This window comes from Tasmannia lanceolata, unplaced genomic scaffold (assembly GCF_043159265.1).
Source record: "Tasmannia lanceolata isolate RefF3 unplaced genomic scaffold, GAP_Taslan_0.1 ptg000012l, whole genome shotgun sequence".
Classification (NCBI taxonomy): Eukaryota; Viridiplantae; Streptophyta; class Magnoliopsida; order Canellales; family Winteraceae; genus Tasmannia; species Tasmannia lanceolata.
This window is the reverse complement of record NW_027518689.1, coordinates 29,479,709-29,506,683: the sequence shown is the minus strand read 5'-3', so window position 1 is coordinate 29,506,683 and position 26,975 is coordinate 29,479,709. Positions and strand designations below refer to the sequence as shown.

The following is a 26,975-nucleotide window of genomic DNA, read 5'->3' as shown; positions in this document are numbered from 1 at the left end:
TCACTTGCATTATGCGTTCTGTGTCTTCTGTTACTCATATGGATGAAGCTTCAAGTATTAGTACTTCTCTATTATGTCAGGTCTTACAGTGCAATTATTAGTCATTACATTTATATGAAAAAATTTGTATCAGAGTTAACAATATCTGAAAGCAATAATTTATGTGTCATTTGTTATGTTTCTGTGAGGTTCTTGTTATTAGACATAATCTGTTTACGGAACTTTTTATTTGTTTCTCTAGTCAATCCAGTTTTTTCAGATGAAACATGTGCCTTTGTTCCCAGGCGCCTTGGATTTAATAGCCTCTAAAGGAAAATACAGGAAATATTGAAGCCTCTCCTGCCTATACTATATCCAACAGGAGAGGGAGCCCCCCGAGATTACCTTTTGTTTTATTGTAGGACCAAGTTCTTTCTTTTCTGGACCTCTGAAATGAAGAAAGCTTTTCTGATGATAAATGTTCTTTGGCTTTTAAATCCAGTTAATGTCCTCAATTACATTATCAAACTGCATTTTACGTAGTCCTTTATGCATAAGATGCTAACCATGTTTCTGGCATTTATTGAGACGAACTCACCTTATCTTTTCTTTTTTATTGGTGGCTGGGAGCTTTTCGGGAATTGTAATGGCTTTCTACAGCTGATCAAATAATAGAAGACAAGGTGAGTTGGTCTTATTATCAAAACTTGGCAGTGCGAATATCAGTGATCAGTAGCCAATATTTATTTTATTAAATGAATAATGTATTGATAAAAAGCAAATGTGCTTTGGGAGAGGTGGAGAGATGTTTGTAATAGTGCAGAGATCAATCAGAAAATAGTTCAAGATTGGAAGCCCCCCTCCTTCAGGTGATCTAAAACTCAACTTTGATGGTTCAAGCTTGGGAAATCCGGGTCCTGCTGAAGTTGGGGGCATTATAAGATGAGCTTGGAGTGATTCTTTGAGCCTACGCGGGCCCTATCGGGATGACGGACTCCACAGAAGCAGAAGCGCGTGCAATGCATCAAGGTTTGGAGCTTGTTACGAAAAAAACGTTTCAATAATATAGTAGTTGAAGGGGGTTCTTCCAATGTTATTTGATGGCTCAAAAGATCTCAAAAGCCCCCATGGAGATTTGATAGGTGGTTCGATGAATTGTACGACTGGGTGGATTCCATGGAGGTCGTATTTGTTCACGTGCGGTGTTCCGCTAATCAGATGGGGGATGGTTTAGCTAGAGAAGCCTTCAAGGACTCTCTAGCCCTTTATGATTGTCTCCCTCCGTGACCCTCTTTATTTGCATTTTATTTATGTTGCTCTTTCATTCTTTCGCTGTACTCTGACCATCTCGGTCTTTCTTTAATATATTTGGCTACCATTTTCAAAAAAAGAAGAAGAAGAAGCAAATGTGCCTTATAGTTCAAAAAAACAAAAAAATGTGCCTTGTCTGGTTCAGTATGTATGTCTTTGAAAAACTTGGTATTTCTTTTTTGAGGCGAATATAAATGCAAGCAACACCCAAGCTAGATAAGAGGAAATGCACATCTTTTTCATAAGGCTTCCCCTTCATAGTCAAAAAACAAATTGAGGATCATATGGAAAAATGTGAAGGAAAATGAAAAAAAAAATCTACCTAGAAGAATAAAATGAGGGAGACCTTGTGGGGTGGAAGTGATGAGAAGAGGGTATTCCCTTAGTGGGGTGGAAAGAGGTTTGCTTGCTGGTAAAGGCAGCAGGAGGCCTCGGGATCAGAAAGGTGAAAGAAGTAAATATGTCCTTGATGGGGAAATGGCTTTGGAGATATGGGGAGGAGCCGACTTCTCTTTGGGCTAAAGTTATTGATAGCAAGTATGGTTCGGCAGTTTGTCACTGAGAATCGGAGGATAGGTTTTCTAAGCAAGGGCGCATCATGTGGCGAGATATTCTGAGTATTTCTCACTTGTTTCGTGCTGGTACTAGATTCAGAGTTTACACCGGGGATCGTGCCAGGTTTTGGCTTGATAAGTGGTGTGCGCTTCTTCTTTGATGGAATTGTTCCCGGACTTATTTGTAGTGTCTTCTTCGAAGGAGGCTTTTGTCGAAGACTTTTTCGTCCGCAGTGAGGGCAGGGTTGTTTGGTCCCTGCATCTAGACATAATTTCTTTATAGGGAGCTTCCCTCGGTAACCAGGCTGTTCGATTTGCTCGAGAGTTGCTATATAAAGCGTGATGGTTCCGATGTTAGGGTATGAGTTTGGAATTCTTCCGGGGAGTTCTCTACTAGGTCTTTTTACCATCATCTTGTGCCTTGTCCTGCTTTTCCTAGAATTGCTAGAATTTGGTCTATCCCTACTCGGCCTAGAGTTATCTTTTTTGGTTGGGCTGCCATTCTTGAGCGTATTCAGACGGTGGGCTTCTTAAGAAAAAGAAAGATGTTGATTATAGATCATTGTGCTCTTTGCATTGAAGATAGGGAATCAGTAAATCATCTTCTCATCCATTGTAAGATGGCCAGGGAGGTATGGTGTAGCATTTTAGAGAGATTTGGAATCTCTTGGGTCTTCCCCAAGGATTTGTTGCAAGTATTGGACTGTTGGCATTTCTCCCCTTGGTGAAAAAAAGGGAAGATTCTTTGGCATATTTTTTTCCTAGCGGCAATTTCGATTCTTTGGGAAAACAAAGGCAAGGATTTTTAAGGGTCATGTGAAAAGCGTGGCTTTCTCATCTTCCAAGGTGATGGCGCTCACAGTTTTTTGGGCTAAAACGCTTCCTAGTTTCCTTTTTGTCTCCACCTTTGATTTGTGGAATGGATGGAGGGAAGTGTTTGCTAGCGTTGAGATCAAAACCCATGTAGCTCAGGTTTGGAAGCCGCCGGAGAGGGGTTTTCTCAAGCTAAATTTTGATGGCTCTAGTCTTCGTAATTCGGGGCCAGCCCGTATAGGGGATATTTTTAGGGATGAGTTTGGGGAGGTGAGATGGGCTTTCTCAAGGCCTATTGGAGTGGCGGACTTTAGTGAGGTGGAAGTTCGGGCGGTCCATCAAGGCATCAAATTGTTATTGGGAGAAGATTTCAATCGGGTGGTGGCAGAAGGAGATTCACTTAATGTGATCCCGTGGTTAAGCGGCTCTCAAATCTTTCCATGGCGTTTTGCGGACTTCTTTAATGAGATAAAAGACATAGTGGGTCCTTCAAGTATCTTGTTCCGGCTTGATAGAAGATCGGCCAATGGAGTAGCTGATAAGTTACCTATAAGAGGAGTTCTCTTGGAGTCCTTAGAGCAATGTGACTTTCTCCTTCCTTGATCTTTATGTTTGTGTTTTTTGCTTTGCCTGTACATAGCATTGGAGCTTTTCTTTTCTTTTTGAATTTTTTGACCATCTCGGTCCTTTTAATGAAATTTTGACCATTGAAAAAAAATAAAAATGGAGGGAGACCTTATAAAAATCATTTGGGAGTTCGATTTTCATGAAGATGGTGATAGGAGCAATTGAGTGGCACCAACAAATCGGAGTTCTGACAATGGTGGTTTGCACAAAACCCGCACCATAAATGGCCTGTTGATTTATTTTGCAGGCCGAAATCAGATGCTCTTACCAGGAGATTGAAAATTAAGATACAGATGGCATTCTATGTTGCATGGGTATGGATACAAGTGTCGGAATCCAACATTGGTATCGAGTATTGGATTCTGACAACCTCAAAAAAACAAAAAAGGATTCATGGATTCGGCTAATTTTAATTTTTTTACATGCTAATATGGTTACATATTCAGAATTTTGGTAGCTTAGTAAATTTAATGTTTTATTTTCATATAAGATAGATAACACTCAAAACATGTGATAATTGTAAAATTGATTTATCTAAAAATATATATATTAAAGAGATCTGGAAGTGTCGCATCGAATCCTAAAGTATTGGCACCTAATAGCTGTCTGACATGGGTACTTCTCCGATTCTGAAAAATCCATGTAACTTAGGTGTCATTGTAATTTTGAGAATCACGAGCATATGAAATGGGTCAATATCTGTAACGCCATGGGCTATCAGACACATGTAGCATTTAATGAAATAAAAATGAAAAGCATCAAGATTATTGTTGAAGCTCTTGGGTGGTTTTAAGCCTCCAACATATCATGAAGTGAAGGAGCTGCAATAAAAGAAGTAAAGATGTTCTTAGATTTTGGATTTCATATTTTACATATAATATTTATTGTATTTAATGAATAATATATTGAATTAGAGGTATCCTATCTTCCATGAGAGAAGAGATGAGAAGTGGAGTAGAGTTGAGAGAGAGTTGTATATATATATATATATATATATATATGTGTGTGTGTGTGTGTGTGTGTGTGTGTGTGTGTGTGTGTAAAATAGGTTACATGGAAAGTACAGAAATAGCCCCACATAAGTGGGTCTATGTAATAAGCCCACTCTCAACACTCCCCCTCAAGCTAGAATGTATATATCATACATCCCCGGATGGTTATGTAAGTCGCTCAACCTTGCTTAGATGGTTATGTAAGTCCCTCAACCTTGCTTTGCTTAGGGGTTTGGTAAAACATATCTAATATTTGATCATTTGACCTCGAGAACGCTGTGCAAATCTCTTCTTTTTGAATCCTATAAAGGATAAAGTGATAGTCCACCACTACGTGTTTGTCATGAAAAACTGGATCTGGGCAATACGAATGGCTGATAGCCATGGTTTTAAATTTCGGTTTCGGCTAAAATTTCAGACTTATCCGAAACCGAAATTTTAGCCGAAATTTGGTATTAACGCATGAAATCCCGGTTTTTTTGGATGAAATTTCGATCGAAATTACCAAAATTTCGATAGAAATTACCGAAATTTCAGGCTGCTTGAAATTTCGGTAATTTTGATCAAAATTCTTTAATGGAATAAACAATTAAGATTTTATTATAAATTTCGACGGAATTCCTGAAATTTACGAAATTTTGAACGAAATTCTCCAAATTAAGTTTCGGAATTTCTGTTTCGGTACGTTTCGGTTTCGGTCCGGTCCGAAACCATGTTGATAGCTAACTTGTTATCACAATGGAGTGAAGCAGGTGATGAGGACATAAATAACCCCAACCAGATCAACTCGCACCCACCCTGTATAGGCCATGACTCTATATTCTGCCTCCACACTCGACCTAGACACAACATCTTGTTTCTTGCTCTTCCAAGACACCGAATTGGCTCCAACAAACGTACAATAGATGGTAGTAGATCTCATGTCTGTAGGAGATCCTATCCAGTCTGCATCTGCTTAAGGCCGTACAATGCCTTGGTCAACATACTGACATCATTTTTCATCTCCCCCTAAGCAACACACCCGAGAGGTTGCTCCATGTAAACCTCTTCCTGGATATCACCATGCAAGAATGCATTTTTGACATCCAGTTGATAGAGCGGCCACGACATGTTAACTGCAAGGGAGATCAGAACTTTGATTGAAGGATTCTTAGCCATTGGGGAGAGTGTGTCCGTGTAATCAATACCATATGCATGTGTGTATCCTTTGGCAACCAATCTAGCTTTCAATCTTTCCACGGTGCCATCTGGTAAATATTTGACTGCGAACACCCACTTACAGCCACTGCCTGAGCCCCAGAAGGAAGGGAAACTAACTGCCATGTGCGATTAGAATGCAGTGCACCCATCTTTATCCATTGCCGCTCGCCAACCCTGGTGAGCCAAAGCTTCTGCAACAGAACGACGTATAGAAATAGAGGATACCAATGACAAAAATGAACGATAAGTAGCAAACATACGAGCATAAGAAACCACGTTAGAAATGGAATGAGGAATAGAACAAGAACGTGTACGAGATGACATAGGAGCATCATCAGGTGCGGAAGAAGAAACAATTACGTGAAGAACAGTGGGTGGACCAGAAGAAGTAGACGGAAGATCAGTGGCGGATCCGCAGGTGGATCGAAGTGAGGTGGCGGAGAAGATAGAGCAGCTTTATCAGTGGACACCAACTGCAAGGGCGACAAGTATAAACCTTCACCTGTTTGGACGGGGCAGTACGATTGGACTAGGTGAGGTAGGAGGTACTCTAGATTCAATGACGACAGGGCTAAGGTAATGTGGGTAAGGAAGGAGGTACACCAGACTTAGTGATGACAAGAATAGGTATGGAAGAGGTTACCCCAGACGCAGGAACAGAGCCAGTAGCAGTGGGCAAGAAATAGGAGGGTTATCCTCAAAGAATGTAATGTCAGCACAGGCAAAGGCACGCCGAAGGGTCGGACTGTAACACTTGTACGCTTTATGTGTGCGAGAGTAGTTAAGAAAGACGCACCGCTCAAAACGGGTGTCAACTTTATCGAACCCAGGAGACAACCAATGAACAAAGCATAGATAGCCAAAACACGGGGTGTCAAAGGAAATGGATCACCCGAAGGGTGAAGGATGGAAAAAGGAGAACGACCACCCTACACGAAAGATGGAAGACGGTTCCCAAGGAAGCATACCGTAAGAACGGCATCACTCCAAAAGTCTTGGGAAGCCTCATCTGAAAAAGAATAATGCGAGTGATGTCTAATAAAGTTCTCATCTTCCGCTAGGCCACCCCATTGTGCGGGGGTATACTCACAAGAAGACTAATTAAGGATACCATGAGAGTCAAGGCACGCAAACCAGAAGACGAGGAAAAGTATTCCTTGGCATTGTCAGTCCTCAACCAGCGAACAGAACAACTATACTGGGTACACACCTCATGGTAAAAGGTGTGAAAAAGTAGAGAAGACCTCGCTACGATCCTTCAACATAAACAACCAAGTCTGACGGGAATAATCATCAATGAATACGATAAAATATATGTAACCATATATGAAGGAGGTTCTACAGGGACCCCAGATATCAGAGTGAACCAACTCAAAGGGACGAGAAGCTCTAGAGAACACACATCGAGGTGGGAATGACACACAATGGTGTTTACCTAACTCACAAGACTCACAGCGGACGGATGTAACATGACCAAAGAGAAGGCCAGATCGGCGCGCCGTATCAATAGAGGGATGCCCTAAATGATAGTGCGACTGAAAGGCATCATCTGAGGCACTTAAAGCAACAGTGTGCATCGACTGATCCAGATAATATAGGTTGTTCACTCTACGGCCCAAACCAATCGTCCTCCCAGTCACTAGATCCTGAAAAACACATGTAGAAGGAGAAAACGTGACTGAACAATAAAGATCCTTAGTCAATTGGCTAACAGAAAGTAAGTTAATAGGGAAACGAGGAACACATAAGACAGATGATAAATAGATGCTAGGGGAAAGAGAGGCGACCCTAACTCCAGAGACAGGAGAGGCGGTCCCATCAGCTAAATTAACAGAAGTAACAGTCGACGAAGGTCGAAAGGCCGAAAGAATACCAGAGTCACCAGTCATATGATGGGAGGCACCTGAATCAATAAGCCACGGCCTAAAGGAAGAGACAGAGCAAGAGGGTGGGCTAACAGATGGAGCGAAGGTGGCACTACCAGCAGGCTCAGGATGGACAGTGGAGGAGGAGCAGGACTATCAGACGTTTCAACAGAAGTTGCCCCTGTTTTCCGATGGGGGTGCAACTCACGATTAAGATCATAACAAAAGGCAACGGAATGGCCATCCCGACCACAATGAGTACAATGGTGAGAGCCACGACCACCAGAACAACAGCCCTCCCGAACCAGAACTATTACCAGAGCGACCACTACATAAGCCATGAGCATGTCCAGACTAAGCAGCAACACATGTCGGAGTTGAACGTGGGGAGAGAGTCATAACAGAAGCGCCCCAGCAGGGAAACAACAACAAACCACCAACAAGAAAGCACACCAAAGTGACAAAGCACAACAAGGAGAACCGGCCGAACAACACGTCTCCAATAGAACAATAACAACCAACCAACAGGGCGGTAGTTCCAGCCATGGTTTGAAATTTCGACCGAAATCCGAAATTTCGGATTTCAGTCGAGACCGACACCGAAACGTGCCGAAATCGAAACGGCCGAAACCTACCAAATTTTGGCAAAAATTTAGGAAATTTCGTTGAAATTTTGGAAAAAATATTAATTTTTTGTTCCCGTACCAAATTTCAGCCGAAATTTTGGTCCCAAAAAACGACATTTCGTGCCTCTTTACTGAATTTCGGCCGAAATTTTGGGATTGCAGTTGAAATTTCGATTTCGGCTAGGTCCGAAATTTATGCCGAAACCAAAATTTCAAACCATGGTTCCAGCAACGACCAATCGACAAGTACAACACGATCATCCAACAACAACAAAGCTGACAACCATAGTGCCACACAACATCACACGGCTCTGATAAAACACGAAGGGGTGGCCATGGCAACGAGTATGGCAAGCCACAAAGAACGACGAAGTCGTAAAGCAACGCAAACTACCACAACCACTGAATGCATAAATCCACACAAAGCAACAACACACATCATGGAGAAGCACCAACAAACATCATGCGGCTTCGAAGCACCAACAAACACCGAGTGTAAAAGCAACCAACCAAAAAAGTGTAGAAGCAACGAACCACCAACAAACCACGAGCAAAGAGGGTGCAACTACATCAATCAGAGTTGCTAACAACACAACACTCCATCAGAAACAATCAACCAACAAGAACCGATCACCTCCAAAGACGGACACTAAGAAATTTCCAATAACAATTCACGATGAATCATAAACCATCAACATACTCCAACATATGGATCACGGCCAACCACTATCAACAGAAATCTCATCCACTATCAGCACAAACAACGAACCACCAAATCGCCAACAAGACCATAAAATCAATTCACCAGCAACATATCAACATAGATCCACCACGATGTCACTAACAGAAGACCCTATAGATAATGTCACCACCAATACCAACTACAAACCAATCACCGCCAACAACACAAGTAACGAGGTACAATCGATCACTATCAAAGCCAACAAAAATTCTCTCAGACATTTCATCAAACAGTTGGCGTGCACTTATATCACCAACAATCACCACCACTTACAAATCCACAGATAAAGCCACTTAACAATCACTTTTGAAGACATCAAGATGCGGTTTCAGGACAAACAAAGGGTCTAATATACCCAACAAACATAGGAGAAAAAGAAGACCACCAACCAACGTCCCGGAACCAATAATAGAATAAAAGAGAAGAAGAAACAAATTTAGAACATAAAGAGAGAGTGGGATAGAGACTGATTTGAATAGAACGCGAAGTTAAGAGATGATATCAACACAAGAAGAAGAGAAAATTGATGAGTGAGGGAGGGTTGTAGCGTTAGGTTTGAGAGAAAAATTACATTAGGAACTTTTAGGGTTAGGGTTGTTATTCAAAAGGGACTTTTTTTTGTTTTTTTGTTTTTTTTTTATGGGTAAACTGGAGTTAGGCAGGACCCCAAACCAGATATATTAAAAGAAAATAGAACCATACAAAGCTAGGGGGGCTCGAAAGCCAACAAAAAGGGAACAATCTCCCAAAAACAATACCAACAGCCAAGAAGGACTGGGGATCCATAAACGGATCTACAATCGAATATATTGGGTCCCATTGGAATCAGCAATAATAATGTCCAACAATTGACTGGGTAAACTATCACATGGAAGGTCTTCTCCTTCATAGCAGCAATCAGGTTTAGAGAGGAAATCTGCAGCAGCATTGGTTTCCCTTCAAACATGATTAACGGTCCACGTCTCCATTTGACTTAGAACTTCCCTGATTTCCACCAACACTTGAATTGCCTTCCAGGGACAAGAGCACTTCTCATTGATAACATTTACAGCAGTAAGCGAATCAGATTCCACCCAGAATGGATCTCCACACCCAAGCTGAAAAGGAGCACTGAAAGAACAAATGATTGACAGATTCAGTACCAGTGTTGCATAGGAGACAGTTCTGATCTCTGTTTGCTCCAAGGAAGCCTAATCTGTCTCGAGTGCTGAGACGATTGTTGAGAGCTTGCCAGGTAACGAGGCTGTGCTCAGGGATATGGCCTCCTCCCCAAATGGTTTTGGCCCAAGGGGATGGGGGGTGGTGCTCCCTGATTTGATCCCATGCTGATCTGAGGGAGAACTTCCCGTCAGAGGAAGCTTTCCAAATCACCTGATCATCAGAGTTTTTCATATAAATCCCGGTTTTAATGATTTCTTTGAGTTGGGTAAGATGGGGGAACTGTTGGAATTGGTCCCAGCTTCCGTCCTCCTGCATCTCTGCAATAGTAGTTAGTTTCATCAGATTATACAAATGTCCCTCCGAAATCTGATCACAAACCGGCCCATTGGGATGTCAAGGTTGCGTCCAGAAGTTAATCCCTTTCCCTTTCCCAATAATATAGCAGACATGTTTCTTTGCAACGTCCCTGCAATTGAAAATGCTCCTGACCCCCAGGGAGGTTTCGATGGCATTGGCCTGTCCCAGAAGTTCTTTTTCTTGAGGTACTTTAATCTGAACCAATTAACCCAGAGAGACCTCCTATCATCAACTATCTGCCACAGAAGTTTCATTTGAGCTGCACGATTACTATCTGCCACAAAAGGGACTTTTGGGTTGGGAAAAAGAGGAAATAGTTGGGCGAAAATTATTGGAAGGTCTATAAAGCGGGGGCGGCTAGGGTAGAATGAGGAAAAACTAAAAAAAGGAAGGTTTCGGCTAGGTTTAGGGTTGAGGGAGGGGGCGCATAGGGTTAGGGTAACAGTTAAGGTTGTGTGGTGGAGAAAGATTAGGGATAAGGGTAGGTTTAGGTTTTATTGAAAAACCGAAAAAGAGTGGAGAAGGGGTTCATCTCGTCGCGTCACATCTTCAGATGGTGTGAGTGGCGCGTCTCGTCGCATCTTCACGATCATTGACTCTCACTACCATTAGCTCCGATACCATGTTAGAGGTATCCTATCTTCCATGAGAGAAGAGATGAGAAGTGGAGAAGAGTTGAGAGAGAGTTGTATATCTCTCTCCCACACGAAAATGATTATATATATATATATATAATAGGGTTACATGGAAAGTACAGAAATGCCCCCGCATAAGTGGGTCTATGTAATTAGCCTACTCTCAACAATAACAAGCAAATGTGCCTTATCTGATTCAGTATGTATGTCTTGGAAAAACTTAGCATTTTGTTTGTTAGGCGAATATACATACAAGTAACACCCAAGCTAGATAAGAGGAAATGCACATCCTGTTCGTAAGGCTTCCCTTCACAGTAAAAAAACAAATGGAGGATTATATGGGAAAAATGTGGAGGAGGCTAGAAAAAACAATCCACCTAGAAGAATAAATGGAGGGAGCCCCTTGAGAAAATCTTTTGGGAGCACGATGATCATGAAGATTGTGATAGGAGGCACTATGAGTGGCACGGACAAATTGGTGGAGTGCAGTCAATGGTGGTTAACTCAAAACCCGCATCATAAATGCCTTATTGATTTCTTTTGCAGGCCAAAATTAGATGTTCTTACTAAGAGATTGAAAATTGAGATACAGATGGCATTTTAATTTTGTGAATCACAAGCATATGAAGTGGGTCTATATTTGTATTGTCATTGGTTTTATCAGACACTTGTAAGTATTTAATTCAATAAAGTTGAAGAGCTTCAAGATCATTGTTGAGGCTCTTGGGTAGTTACAGGCCTACAACGTATCATGAGATGGAGCTGCTATGAAGGAAGTAAACCATAAATTCTGTTTGGATAGTTATAAAACTACAAGGACATATGGTTTTAGTATCATGCTTGACAGTTGGACAGATCAGAGGGTAGTAGTTATATTAATTTTTGGGTGTACAGTGTACTGTCATCAAGGGAAGATTTTTTGGGAATCCATTGATGTGTTAGACAACTCGCGGACAAAAGTTATCATTCAGTTACTTGATAGGGTGTTTGCGGATGTCAGAAAGGAGCTTGTGGTAACAAACAACTATGCTTCTTTAATGGCAGTTGGATACCTAATCATCGTAAGTTTATTTATTTTGGACTCTGTGGCACAATGGATTTGACATAAACAGACACTATCAAACTGAAGGTTACATATTTTGTTTTACCCAAGTGAAGCACAAGGACAAGTTCCATTTACATATGCTTTTACTTGGCTTTTTTTGTGAAAGGCATGAAAAAAGGGTAATTGTGAAGTCCAAAATTAGTATCTTACTTACTGCTTGATGCATTGAGCTTATACATGCATAAAAATGCTCGAAGCTTAGTGTTCATATCGGAGTCTAGAGCCAAACCCCACGATCGAGATGCTGAGTCCAAAATTCATCTATTACAGTGCCGGCATCTTCATCGCAGTGACTTGTCAATTGGATCAACACCTTCACATTCTTCTCTCCGTTGGCAGGCACACTGTTAAAAATAATCTCCTTCGGTCCTTCCACTTCCTCAATATAGGTCCTGAAAGGAAATTCACGGGTTTTCTCGCCAGAAACTGTCTGATGATGCATTGAGACATTTTATATCCCAAATCAACTTCCCATTCATGCCCCACTTGCATATAAACATTTAATTAAATTAATTAAAAGGAACTTTCCAATTCTCATTCCATTTGGCATTTAGAGTGGAACAAACTCCATGTTCCAAAATACTCGCAGAAAGGATCCTTGCGGATTCAGTGGTGTACTCTGATATCCTTCTATTTTTCATTGTAAAATTCCGTGGTTGAAACATGAGCTGCTATGCAGTTCCAGCAAAATTGGTTTTGTAAAGTTGGTGTATTACTAACCGATATGGTGTATTACTAACCCATATGATGATCTTCATTTTATACAGCAAACGCATGAAAGACTGGACAAGGCGAATAGGGAATGACCGTCATTTGATATGCATCGAAGATCCATTCGAGACCTCACACGATCTGGGCCGGGTCGTTGACAAGCATACCATAACAATTCTTCGGCAGGAATTCGAACGGGCCGCATATATACTGCAACATGATCCAAATCCCAGTGTCACTCTCTTTGAGCCCTATGTTTCTAGTTAGTTTGATTGGGGTTAATTGTAACTACAGTCCCCCGGCTTGTAAAGTTCTTTTTATTCGTAATATGTAATTATGGTGTGAGGATTTTCAAGAAAATTCCTGTAAAGAAAACCATGATTCTGTACAGCTACTGAGCTAGGTTTCTCTACTGCTTTAGTAATGGTTGTCTTCTTTTTGGGGTAGGATGAAGTGAATTCTGATGTGGTAACATTATTATGAAAATGCACAAACGGGATAGACCTTGAATCTATTCCACCTTATTTAAGGAATGATTATTCATTCTGCTGCTACTTCACTATTCACAGGATACAATCTTCTCAAATCTGTACCTTTTGCATCATATGACAATTTTCCAAATGTATTTTATGTTGCCTCGTAAATTGAGCTCTAGAGATTGCCCAACGATAGGAGAAAGAGGGGGAGAGGAAGTCTATTGGTCAGGTACCTAATATTTGGTATCAGAGCCAACATTACATCTTGTGTTAAGAGTCACGGAAGGAACGACCTGTGAAATGTGCTTCCTGGAGAACAGAGTGAAAGATGTCACAGAGTGGGCTGCTGAGGACGTCGATTGAATGTTACAATCTTAGGTGGTTTAATGGCCTAGTGGTTTAAGGGCCTAGCCTAACGCATTCCACCAGCCTTGGGGCTTTTGGCATAACTGTTAGGCACTGAACACATGCAGAAAAATAGCTAACAAATGGAATTAACGCTAGATGCAATGGCGTTTAGCCGTGAAACCAATTTATAGAATTTAAAAGATTCCATGACTTTTCATCCTAAAGGTCCTGTTTTGATTGCAAGAAAAATATTTCTAATGGAAAATTCATTCTTGGGAAGATTTTTCACTTCACGATGTAAAGAGAAATGATATGGTTATGGTTAATTTATACATGTATTATTATAAATTGAAGGTCCCTCTAGGTAAAAGTTGAATAGGATTAGTTCAGGTAATCATTTTCCGTGTGTAAGAAAAGTAGTAACTCTTACAAATATTTTTCCTTTCCAAGATTTTTCCATAAAATTCCTGCAATCCGACAGGACCTAAGTGTGAGACCCGTGGCTATTATTTAGTTTTAGGGGTTGTTTAGCATGTAATTTTCTTGTAAATTAAGTAAAGTATTTGCTGTACTTTGGGTGGAAATATTGATAATGTCAGTAAGAGTGAGTGTTGATTTCCAATATAGCAAAGCCAATGTTGATTTCTACCCAACGTACACCAAATAGTTTCTAGGAGGGAGTGGGTAGGGCGTCCTTGGAAACTTTTGGCTAGGGTCGATGTTGGTGCTTGGTTTTTATGTCCTTGTATTTGTGTTATGTTGGCTGTACTTTCTTGATCTTCTCAATGGCCCAGGTCCCCTTGGTTTCTCTCTTAATTCAATTTTTTACCATTCATAAAAAAGAAGAGTGAGTGTTGATTTTGGACTAATAATTATTAACTTTTCACCTAGAACTCTTATTTAATTACTTCTATTACAGCTACTGAGTAATTTGGTTAAGGCTCACTCCTCATCAAAAAAAAAAAAAAGGCTCACTAGTCTCTACCCAAAAGCTTCTAGGACCCTTTCACTTGCAACATTCAGTCCACATCAGTGGATACAGCCAAACATCTTCTGCCAAAATAAGTATAAAAAAAAACATAAAAATAATAAAAAAGTAAAAGGAAAATACATCCTAGTTCAAAAATTATTTTTGCATGGTATGTGATAATTAATAAGTAAAGTAAAACACAGTTCAAGGAATTATGTGCCTCTCAGGGCATAATACTTGAAACTATTGCTCCTTACTCGCCTCAATCTCATGGCATAGTTGAACGTAAGAACATGACGTTAACTGAAATGTTAAACTCTATGTTATTGACAGTTAGCATGCCTACTAACTATTGGGGAGAAGCAGCTTTAACTGCAAATCACATCCTGAATAGAGTACCACAGTCTAAGTTGACCTCGACTCCTTATGAGATATGGCATAAATATCCTTATAGATATGACACTCTTAAGACTTGGCGCTGTATTGCTTATGTCACGATACAAGACCCTAGGAGACCTAAGGTAGGACCTAGAACCAACACTTGTGTTTATCTAGGTGGTGCAGAAGATAGTGTTGCTGATCGGTTTTTGGATCTATCAACCAATATGATTGTAGAATCTATAGATGCAGTATTCTTTGAGAATAAATTTCTCAGAGATCATAGTTTGACCATACCTGGCGATACTGAGATGGTTACATAATCGAATGTAGAGTCTGAACAAAATATTTCTGAAACCCGTCCTACACTGATTTCTGAATCAGAACCTTTAAGAGTTTCTACAAAAGGTAAAGTACCCAAGAATTTTGGTGATGACTTTATGACCTACTATTTAGATAATAATTTATCATCCTATAAGGAAGCGATGAGATCTAGGGACTCTTTGGTATGGGCAAAAGCCATTGATGATGAAATGAGCTCTCTGTTACAAAATTAAAGTTGACATCTAGTCGATTGCCAAAAGAGGCTAAGACTGTGGGTTGTAAATGGATTTTGATGAAGAAACTTAATCCTGACGGATCAATAGCTCGGTATAAAGCACGTTTAGTAGCTAAGAGCTATACTCAAGTCAGTGGGATTGACTACTTTGATGTCTATTCACGGGTCTGTCATTTATCCACGATAAGAATTCTTCTTGCTTTGGCATCTGTTGAGTAATATGTTGTCATCAAATGGATGTAAAGACGATCGACTTTCCTTAATGGAGCATAAAGTTTGTAAGTTAAACAAATATTTGTATGGTCTTAAACAAGCACATAAAATGTGGCATCAAAAATTTGACAAGGTAGTAAAGTGCTTTGGTTTTCAGACCAGTTATTCAGATAAATGCCTTTACTTACGTTCTGTGTCGAATAAGGTTGCAGTTATTTGCTTGTATGTAGACGGCATGTTGATTCTTGGTTCCGATCTCTCTGTAGTAAGTGACCTGAAATCAATGTTGGCTAAAGAATTTGACATGAAAGATTTCGGTGTGGTAGACACCATTCTTGGTATGAAGTAAGTTTTGAAAGGCAATGGATCACTCTTAGCCAAGCCCATTATATTGATAAACTACTTTCTACATGGGGATACAGTGAGTGTAAATCAATTGTGACACCATTTGATTATACCAAAAAGCTTAGACCTAATGAAGGAGCCAGTGTGAATCAGTTGGATTATTCTAAACTGATTGGCAGTCTCATGTATGCGATGAGTTGCACTAGACTAGACATAGCCTTGTAGACACCCCATTTTGACCTGACACTTTTCCCCAAAATCGAATACATTTCTAAAGTTGAGTCGAAGTGCCAAAATAAAACAAACCCTAAAGAGTTCTCATTGGTGGATAATTTTCGAAATCTCTTGAAACCTGAATGGTCCCCAAGCGCCTATTGAGACCCTTGTTTAGTTGCCCCAATATCCCTGACCATTGTTATGAAGCCTAAATGGCTTTGATGCCGGTACCCCATTATTCGAGCCTTGAATCGCTGACTTTGATACCTCGCTCTTAAATGTGCAATTCAGGTAATTTGAAGTTAAAATTTTTGTGAAGAAATGAGCTTAATTGGCCTGAACCCGATCCGATTTTATGTTGAGGGCATAGCTTGAATCTCAGGAAATTTAACCCGAGTTGCCCACCAATTCTTAGTTTTATCCCAAAACCAATGCAAAAGAGAGGTGAATTATCCAGCCAGGGTGTGCCATTATTAACATCGTATACAATGAAAGAGGGCCCAGATGCTGATCCATGTTCTTTCCTAAGCCACTCCCTATGTTGAAAAAAAATAGTTACAAATATACTATGTATGGGCTGTCCATGGAATAAGGAGGGGTGTAAATTTAGCATCTTGCTTGTTTTCCAAGCAAACAAATTAGGGCTTTCAAAGAGGGGAGTCTCATCGTGGCAGCCGAACAGGAGAGAGAGGATGTAGGGACTCGTTTCCTCATCATCCTCAGATCGGGGTCCTCATCATGCGCTAGTGATCACATTGTTTTCCTTAGGACGCGCAGCCTAGTTACACATAGGTTATAGGAACCACCTGCATTAGCTTAGGGCTAACCTGCATTTAGTTAGGGCATATAGGGTGTCCTAAAATCTACAATCCATTGAAATTTAAATAATCGCACAAGAAGCATTAAGAACTAGTCCGGTCTTTTAGATCGAGTCTAAGATAGAGGTCTAGGTGTCTTAGGCATCATAGTTTAGAATAGGTGCGAAGAACTACGTTGCCTTGATTCTCGTGGAGGCGGGGATACGTAGACTTCTTTGGATGAATATCAAATCATCTAAAGACTCGAGCTGAAGCATTAGAGTCTTAGGTTTTGTTGATAGTACTTTAGGACTTGTATTTGCATATTGATGATGATTTTCGCATAGGATCATGATAGCGTGTGTTCATTTCCTTGCTTACCTACTTGCTTAGTTGTAGCTCTTACCTGCTTAGCTGTAGTTCTCACATGCTTAGCTGTAATTCTCTATCTTTATTAGGTTACTGATTATTATCCTTTACTATTATCTACTGATGTTTGCTCATTGTGCATGTTTACCTTCTTAACTATAGCGCTTTACTGCTTTTACTGCAATTGCTATCTGTCACTTACTGCTTTCTAGATGAGATGTGTTAGGTTTTTATATTAGGCGCTATGTATTCGCCCCAATGTAGATAGGCGCTATATCTGCGCCATAGGTTTTATTTCATTATTCTATTATTTGCTTGGCATTTTTGTTTGTTCCTAATTTCATTTACTATTCATGATCAACTGTTAATTTTAGATTTTGTTTCCTGTACAGACTTATACCTGTAGCTGTAGCATGCATGTGTTCGTCCACCAGAACTTAGACACCTATTAGGCATGTCACTAGTAACCTAGCTATTCTTAGGAGACATTTATTTCCGGTTTTTTTGTGTGTGCATATTTTCATCTCCGAGACATGCATGATTAGATAGACGTTTTCTCGGAGATGCGTGTTCCCATTTCACATGATTTTCGCCTAAAACTCTTCAAGGTTAATAATAAATGGCATAAGAGACCAAGTGTTTGCACTCGGGCAAATTGGGGGTTCTCTTCGGACCTTCTCCATTCGTCATCAGGCACGGACCTTCTGTATCTCTGGTTATCTGTTGCAAGCAGAGCATTTGTTTTTGGTTCCATGGCGTCTCCATGGATGGCGACTCTGAGTTATTTTAGGTGCGTCTTGGTTTGAGCCTTGGTTTCGGATCAAGAGGTATCTCTTTCTTTTTTTATATCGCCACTCGTGCTATGCTATGAGGGTGGCACCGTTCCGAGAGTTCCTTGTCAGAGCTCTCTTTATTGTGGAGATCTAGAGGATGTAGGGACTCGTTTCCTCATCATCCTCAGATCGGGGTCCACAAGCCTTTACAGTTGGCATGCTGAGTCGTTTCACTAGTAATCCTAGCCATGAGCACTGGGATGCCCTTATGAGGCTGATGAGATACCTTAAGGGTACTCAAGATTATGTTCTATGTTATAATGACCATCCTCCTATCCTGGAAGGATATTCTAATGCATCATTGGACTCAGAATTAGGAAACAGTAAATCTACCAATGGTTATGTATTTACCCTTGGGGGAGCCGCTGTTGCATGAAAGTAAAAGAGACAGACTTGTATTGCTCTATCATCTATAGAATTGGAACTTTATGCTCTAGCTCCTGCAAGTGATGAAGCAGAGTGGATAATGAATCTGATCATGGACATTCCATTGACCCGTTTAAAGATTAACTCTTTAAGTTTGTTTTGTGATAATCAAGCTACAATTACGATTGTGAAAAACTCACTCTTTAATGGTAAGAGGAGACATGTCACGCTGAATTATCTTATAGAACAAGGTATTATCACTTTGGTTGATGTGAGATCGAAGGATAATATGGCCGATGCTTTTACAAAGGGACTGAACAAAGATCGAATATTCAAAACTGTGGGAGAGATGGAGTTAAAGACTGTGTAGACATGTCTTAACCTACATCCATGCTATTTTGAATTTTTTGAATCTCCCTTTCTTGGCCAAGATAAGCACTGATATGTTTCAATGATGTTTACAGTTGTCTTTATGTCATTCCATATTTGATGACATCTCCTTCTTGGGACGGATATTTCATTCAAAACTTGATAATACAACTTAACTCAATTTTGATATGATGGCTGTAACATTCCAGATGGAAACATGGAATGGTTCCTTACAAAAGAAACTATTTAGGTCTTGTTCTTGTATTGAGACTTGACAATGATGCTTATTGATATTTTTTTAGCCAATATGATATTGTACTAAGTTCTTCTGGTAGAACTAGATACTTTAGTATTTTACACAAATGATTGGATTCATTTTCATGAAATTTATATTTGGTAATTTACTAGAATTGGCGAAAATGGAGGAGCTTGCCTCGATCTGGATTTTGATGATGATGACTTACTTGATGAGTGAATCCTTATAAAGCATTGAAAATATTATTTTCTTTCAGTTGATTAAATAGTTCACTTACATGTGAAAGTGCTTTTATTTGAGTTTAGATTATTTCTAAAACTCTTGGTTATTTTTATAAATATTCTTGTTTTCAGTTGGATTACAGATCTTCTTTGATACGGTGATATGGATTATTCAATATTTTGTTTGGACATCACATTAACTATCTATTGGATTGTGCTATATGTAGAACATAGGAGGAGATTGTTGGGTATATAATATAACCCGTGTATGTTCTAATATAAGCCCAATAAGATAATGGACCGGTGTAGTGGGCCTACATGGGCTAGAGTCCATTAACCAGTCATTAACCCTAGTATATCTCTATATATAGGGGCTGGAGGCAACAAACTTGGTATTCCAAACTAGATACCTTGGGTGTAATGCTTTAGGCATCCTTGCTTAAACCCTAATTCTTTTCACGTTTTGCACCAAAAAAAGTTTAAGTAATTGATTGATTGATCATCTTTTTGTTCTTCAACATTGAGTTTACTCTGGATTAATCATCCCCTCCTCGTAACCATAAGAAAGGGGTTCAATAGAAAGGGGTTCAGTTTAGAGAAGCCCTCCTCTACGTTGGAATTCTAAGCTTGACCACTTGGGTACCTTATCTCTTGAAAAATAAAGTTCTAAGCCCCATTAGACTGTTGCTACCTTGGGACTTACTACATTGAGTCTTGCTACATTGACTCTACTACATTGGGAGCTTGCAACATTGACTTTGCTATATTGGAAATCTACTTTATTTGGAGTTTATATTCTTGACATTTAGTCTTTGTTTTAGACTTGTATAAGTCATTGACTTTATTTATGTTTGACATTTGATAGTGTGTTAGTGGCTGCTTAAAAAAAGTTACGTAGAGTTTAACGTTAACCTCATATTTGAATTATAGCCATTTTAGTGAAATTTGAAGTCTTTTGAGTAGTACAACAAACTTAGCCTTCATTGTTTGTGTGTTTGGCATCAAGAGAACAAGTTTCTTCTCTCGAATCTCATCTTCTCCCTCCTAGTTGGTTTCATTTCAACACTACTCCCAGTTGGGTTAATGCATTTCTTCCATGTCATTTTGGATAAAGATTTCACAGATCTATTTTGGTTTTTTGATGAAATAGGATTTACAACATGGAAATAAAGAAATTTGAATTTGGTCATGCTCTAAAGCCGAAAACTGTACGAGAAAAAATACTAAAAGCTTCAATTGCTTGGTATAGTTGCCAAGCTGAAACTGAGTTGATAATTGAATTTTTTATTTCATGGGATATTTTACATTGATCAATTCCATTTGAGAAACATAGATTTATTTCTTTCAATCTCATTTTCAATGTTTGACTCAATTTTCTCGTGTATGTTTGTACATTGTATTCGCTATAGTTTAGAAGTATTGAAAGCAGACCAACATTCTCAAATTAGTATGACCTTGTGCCATATGGCAGTTTCAAGTTTCAAATATTTCTTCACATGAGATACCCAATAATATGTGATCTAATTGAATTCACTCACCCTTCTTTTTATTAATTCAAAATATATTTTTTTAAGTATGAGAATAGTTTAATAACATCCAAAAAATTAGAAGAATGCTAGACTCACAGGAGCCCTTGCAAAAAAACAAGGAAAGGGCGCTCCCATTGGTCAAAACCCCTTTATGATAGTTATGCGAGTGATTTTCTGCGCCATCCTAAATGGGTTTTGACCGATGAGGGCACCCTTTCCCTGTTTTTTTGCAAGGGCTCCTGTGAGTCTAGCATTCCTCGAAAAATTATATGCAGATTAAGGATAACCAAAGCTCAATTCAAACTATACATTGAACATTCCCCTCTTCATGTATATGGCATTTAATGCATAATACCTTTTTAAGGGTTATAAATTTGTAATAAAATGGCTTGAAAATTCGTAGTTTTGGAAAAAAAATTAGAGAAAAATAAATATTTATATAGATAAGGCGCGCGAGAGAGATAGTAATTAATTCAATATTAATGTTAAAATCTTTGAATTCATTTTCTCATCTATTTGTGTACTAAAGTCGGACGGTGATAAAAAAAAGAGGAGGGATCCTAATATCAAAGACATTTTTTTGGTTAAGGCCCATCAAGGGTCATATGGATGATTCGGCAGGATCACGATGGGGCCTATGCATGTAATTTAGTATGCATTTATTCATGATGTTGTTACATATCTAATTGGATTGATGGGAATCATTTTGAATTTTCTAGTGAGCAAAGAGAAGATCTTACTCGATCAAACATCGATACCGATGCTCGACCCTCTCAGACAATGACGGAGCCAAACGAAACGGCGTAGAAGTAAAGATACTTATAAGTTTCATTAATAGTTAGCTAAACTTATAAGTATAAAAGTAAAATATAAAAAATATATTTTAAAAGCATATTATCTTATAGGATACAAAATTAGGGCATGATTTGATTGAAAATAAAATATTTTTTACTTTGCACACGCAAAATATAATAGACAGGGAGAATTTTTTCCAAGAGATGCTTACTTGTTGCAAAAATGCACAGGAAATTCATTTATGTGATGTTATTCATATAATATTTTATATTTTGCGTGCTAGCAATAACAAAATGGCACAATAAATAAAATGTTTATTGTGCATCATATCACGTCGGATTCTATTGTATGTAAAGAAAAGTCTCATAAATTTACCTAACGAACTTCGAAGGAACGTTAAAAATTGAATTTCTTAAAGTTTTGTCGATTATATTTTATTTTTAACACGACATATTGCGATATTAGCGCTATATATGGAAACATTGTCTTGTATCAGGATACCAATGTCTTTGTCATATCATAAATTCAAATTTCTTGACAATATTGATTACTTAATGTGCAACAAAACAATTTTTTGAATAATAGGGCTAGGAGCCATCGAGGAAGGCGCTTAAATCATGGCTACTGAGATGTCATACACAATCCAATTTTATTTTTATTTTTTTTACCTTCAAGTTTGTGAAAAGCAGCCCATGTTTTTTTTAATTTTTATGTTTTTTTGTGTGTCATTTCTAACGAAAGAGACAGAAAGAGAGGCTTGGAAATTTATAAATCCTATTTATTGGGTTTAGGTAGGCGGCTTGGTATACTATTTTACGTCCATTATGAGGGTTTATCGTCTTATACTCTTTGTATTTAAGGTGAAGTTCTTTTGAGTGTGAAGCCAAATAATAGACTAAAAATCAAAAGGGATTGTAGTTAGGGTTTCCCTTTTAAAATTTCTATCTAAGTGTGCGTGGCTCGTGGATATTATTCTGGTTTGTAGGTTACACAGCGTGTGATTTCCCAAAGATTTTAGAAACTCTTTGGTGGAAAATGAAGGTTTGATAATTAATGTAGTAAAAGTGAATGATTAGTTTGGAATATTATAACTTTTCACCCCGGATGATACGAGAGATGAACCCTCAAGGTTTCTAATACTTGGCTCTATCAGATAGAACTAGGACCAACAAAACTTAATATTTGGCTCTATAAAATCCAAAAGGCTTCGTATATTTGGCTCTATAAAATCCACAAGGCTTCTTATTTCAATATTTTGGCTCTATTGCAAAAGCCTCATAATCACTGTCATATAAAAAGGGAAATGATTTCAACACAAACATGTTTTGATACATGAGGCTCATGTTTCTCGTCTTTTATATTTAAAGAGCTCTAAAAGGCTTTTTACAGTCCCCAAAAAGCACTTAGGCTCCGTTCTTTTCAATGTAAAAATGGACGTAAAATTTGTTTTATGTTCATTTTTACAACATAAAACAAATTTTACATCCATTTTTACATTGAAAGAAATGGAGCCGACAATTAAATGCTAAAAGACAAGATACATGAGCGCAAGTATCAAAACACAGTTGTGCTGAAATCATTTCCCTATCAAAATTGAGAGGAAATATTACTAGCATACGATCTCATTGTAATACAGCTGCACCATGTTGGAGATTTCAACATTAGAAAAAAAATTTAAAAAATTTAAAAATAAAATGTTTTTATTTTGGAAAATGGTTGTTTTTTAAAAAGGTGTAGAAAGAGCTTGTCGGAAGACTAAAAGTTGAGGAATGATAGAATGAAGGGCGCCCTTGCAAAAACCACTTTCAAGGGTGCCCCATTTGTCACTTTCATCAAAGTGTATTTAAGACGGCCCCGAAAAAAGTGGATGGCGCAGGAAAAAAAAATGGAAACAGTTTTGACTATTGCTAAACCTAACCAATGGGAGCGCCCTTGAAGTTGGTTTTTGTTAGGTACCTTACAGATACGCCAAAAGCTCCAGAGCTGATGGAACGCGTTAGGCAAGGCCCTTTAAACCTGTCACATACAAGGCTGGGTCCCACTCGGTCCCATACTTAGGTGGGTCCCCACTTAGGACCGTAACATACCACCACGCTTCCGCATCTGCCGTTCTCGGCGGCCCACTCTGTGACAGCTTTCACTCTGGCCTTTTTTCCAGGTAGCCCTTTTCACAGGTCGCCCCTTTCGTGACTCGAACACGGGACGTGGTGGCTGCTTTGATACCAAATGTTAGGTACCTTACCGATACGCCAAAAGCTCCAGAGCTGATGGAACGCGTTAGGCAAGACCCTTTAAACCAGTCCCATACCAGGCTGGGTCCCACCCAGTCCCAAACCTGGGCGGGCTCCCACTCAGGACCGTAACATACCACCACGCTTCGGCACCAGCCGTCCTCGGCAGCCCATTCTGTGACAGATTTCACTCTGGCCTTTTTCCAAGTAGCCCTTTTCACAGGTCGCCCCTTCCGTGACTCAAACACGGGACGTGGTAGCTGCTCTGATACCGAATGTTTGGTACCTTACCGATACGCCAAAAGCTCCAAAGCTGATGGAACACATTAGGCAAGGCCCTTTAAACTTGTCCCAAACCAAGCTGGGTCCCACCCAGTCCCATACCTAGGCGGGCCCCCACTTAGGACTGTAACAGTTTTTGTAAGGGCCCTTCATTCTATCATTCCTCCTAAAAGTTTCGTCCATATTAGAAAGTGAGAAGAGTGGAAAGGGCTTAACAAGTATCCACCCACTCCTCTCTCTTCTCGTGCTTTAAAGTACGTGTTATTTTGTAAGTGGTGGGGTCATAGGACGGTGCGTACTCACTTGAGCACTGGCTTGTAGGGGCAAAAGATCTATGAATTAAGATTTCTATTATCATTTCACTGTAGCTGTGCACAAAATTCTAAGACAAATGAAGCAGTGGCTATTAAGAAGATTGGGAATGTATTTGACAATAGGATTGATGCAAAAAAAAAAAACATTACAAGAGATCATACTCCTTAACATTATGGACCATGAAAATGTACTCGCAACAATCATATGTTATTTTTGTTTTTGAAATTTATATCCTTGTAGTTGCTTTAGATCCTTGTCAATTGTTTCTATTGCTATGTCCATGATGTATGTCCTTCTAAAACCATTTCTCCCATGTAGAGATTTTTGTTTAACTTTATTTCTTTTCTTTATACTGAATCATTTTTTACAGAGTTTATTGAACTGTTCTCGGGTAAGATTACAAAGATACAATTCCCTAGTTCTCTATGTAAATTTGAGGTCTGATTGTTCTTGTGCAAATGACATATGCTTTAGTATGTTTATGCTACTTGAGGACAGGATTGCTGGCATCCAAGAAATTCCCAAGCTGCTTTTTCATGCTTTTAATAAATGTGTTACCTCTTCCAAAAAAAATTATAAAAGAAGAGCGGTAAGTTGGACAATTTTCATAATATAGGTATTTTGGTCATGTTATGAGATAGGAGTATTTTGAGCATTTCTTATGAGATAGGGGTATTTTGGTTATTTACGTAACTAGAACAGATTTTGTTTTTTGGGACTTATTTTTATTTGTGAGATTTAAAAATTCAAATCTAATGGGTAACAAAACAAGAGATTTGAAATCCAAATACTCAAGATCATCCAAAGAGAACCATTTACAAATGTGTTAATTTGGACATTTTGGATTTCAAATCCACGGATTTTTAAATCTTAGATCCAAATCCAAATCTAAGGGGCATCCAAACTGGCCTTAAGTTCATTTGAGACAAGACTCCATCCATTCAATTACTTGGCCACCCAAGTTCAGAAATTAGGAATTTAGTGACCTATCTCATCCTCCTTCATAGCTCACTTGCTGCCTTTTCTTACTAAGGCCTGTGCTCCCCTGCACTTTACCCTGTATCAGCTGACCCTTTCCTTGAAGTGGGTCGAAAGGCTGATCTTTCCTCTAAGAATTTCAATCACGTTGTGAACTGATTTAGATTTATAACATTTGGCATCGGAGTAGCTCGATCCAGCCTTGTGAATAAGCAAATCGGATGAACAATGGATCATTTAGAGAAGACAATGAGAGATCAAAATTTTGTTAGCTTCACTAATTGTTAGTTGCAATTGAATGCCATCGGCGTTAGACCTAAATCTAGAGGAAGGTCCATGACTGATGAAGCGGATACAAGACTTAAATTTGTGCAGCAAGAGCAATGTTGAGAAGGCTACCACAAAGTTTGGCAGCGACTCTCGTGCCGATTTCCATGGTGTAGACCCTGCGGACAAGGTCCGTCTAAAGGGGTAGGAGATGTTGTGTCTCTTTAGGAGTTGTTATTTCAAGAGTCTATTAAGAATTGTCAGTTCTATGGGATATGAGTTAGAGTTATCTTTTCGAAATGCAAAAACGTTTCATTAGGGTTTGTCCCCTAAAGTTAGATTTGTCTAGCAATTTTTGCCTTCTTCTTCTTAACCTTTTCTGGAGCATTGAAACAATGTACTGCAAGGGGTTCATTGTAAAACTATAGATGTGTTTCATGTATATACCAAAATCCAATGGTTGGAATCGTTGTTGAATCACTGGAATCTTCACGATAGAATGCAATAGTTTGGATAAGGCAACCAAGCCTGATAATGAGGAGAAGAGGCACTCACTTTTTAGGCCTTCTCTTTATAATGACACCCAATTTAACTTTCCACAGGCTTGACAACTAAACAACCCCCACTTTCACTTCACTTATTCCGGTATATTAAGATGTAGGTATTAAAACCCAAATGAAGTGACATACTTCAATTAGGAAATCCCAATTAAGAACTTTATGTTCCTAATTCCCATAGCTTCCATTTGGCATTTTCTTTCTTTTGTAGAACAAGTGATTTCCCACTTTTCCTTTTTTTTTTTTCTTTTTTAATCATCCAAATAGAACAGAAATGTTCACATACATGTACAAGTTATTTGATTAGGTATATTAAAATACGTTGGGGCTCCACGTGAAAGCAACAATCCCACTTCGGAGAAAGCACTCGATGTGGAAGGGCTTTTAAGGACTTGGGTACCCTCCCCTTAACAACTAGATAAGGGTGAGTTCTACCCGAATGCCCAATAAGTGGTATCAGAGCCAAGGCATGGTAACTTGGGTCTACCCTCGAGGATGGAGAAAATCCCTAGGGAAGATCTATCAGATCCCATGTTCCTCCCATGCGGAGGAGGAAATTGGTGGGGTTCCATGCGAAATCAACTATCCCACATCGGAAAAAGCAATTGATGTGGAAGGGCTTATAAG

The 26,975-nt window shown here is 39.1% G+C and overlaps 1 protein-coding gene across 1 annotated transcript in view; it reads left to right on the top strand.

The window, feature by feature from the left end:
• Positions 1-13,207, top strand: part of LOC143887815 (Nucleotidyltransferase family protein) — a 42,313-nt gene extending 29,106 nt beyond the window's left edge. The window contains exon 6 of the mRNA XM_077392007.1: positions 12,735-13,207. Within this exon, the coding sequence (XP_077248122.1) occupies positions 12,735-12,945 (211 nt within the window). The 3' untranslated portion in view covers positions 12,946-13,207. The remainder of the gene's footprint in view (positions 1-12,734) is intronic.
• Positions 13,208-26,975: the final 13,768 nt, after the last annotated feature.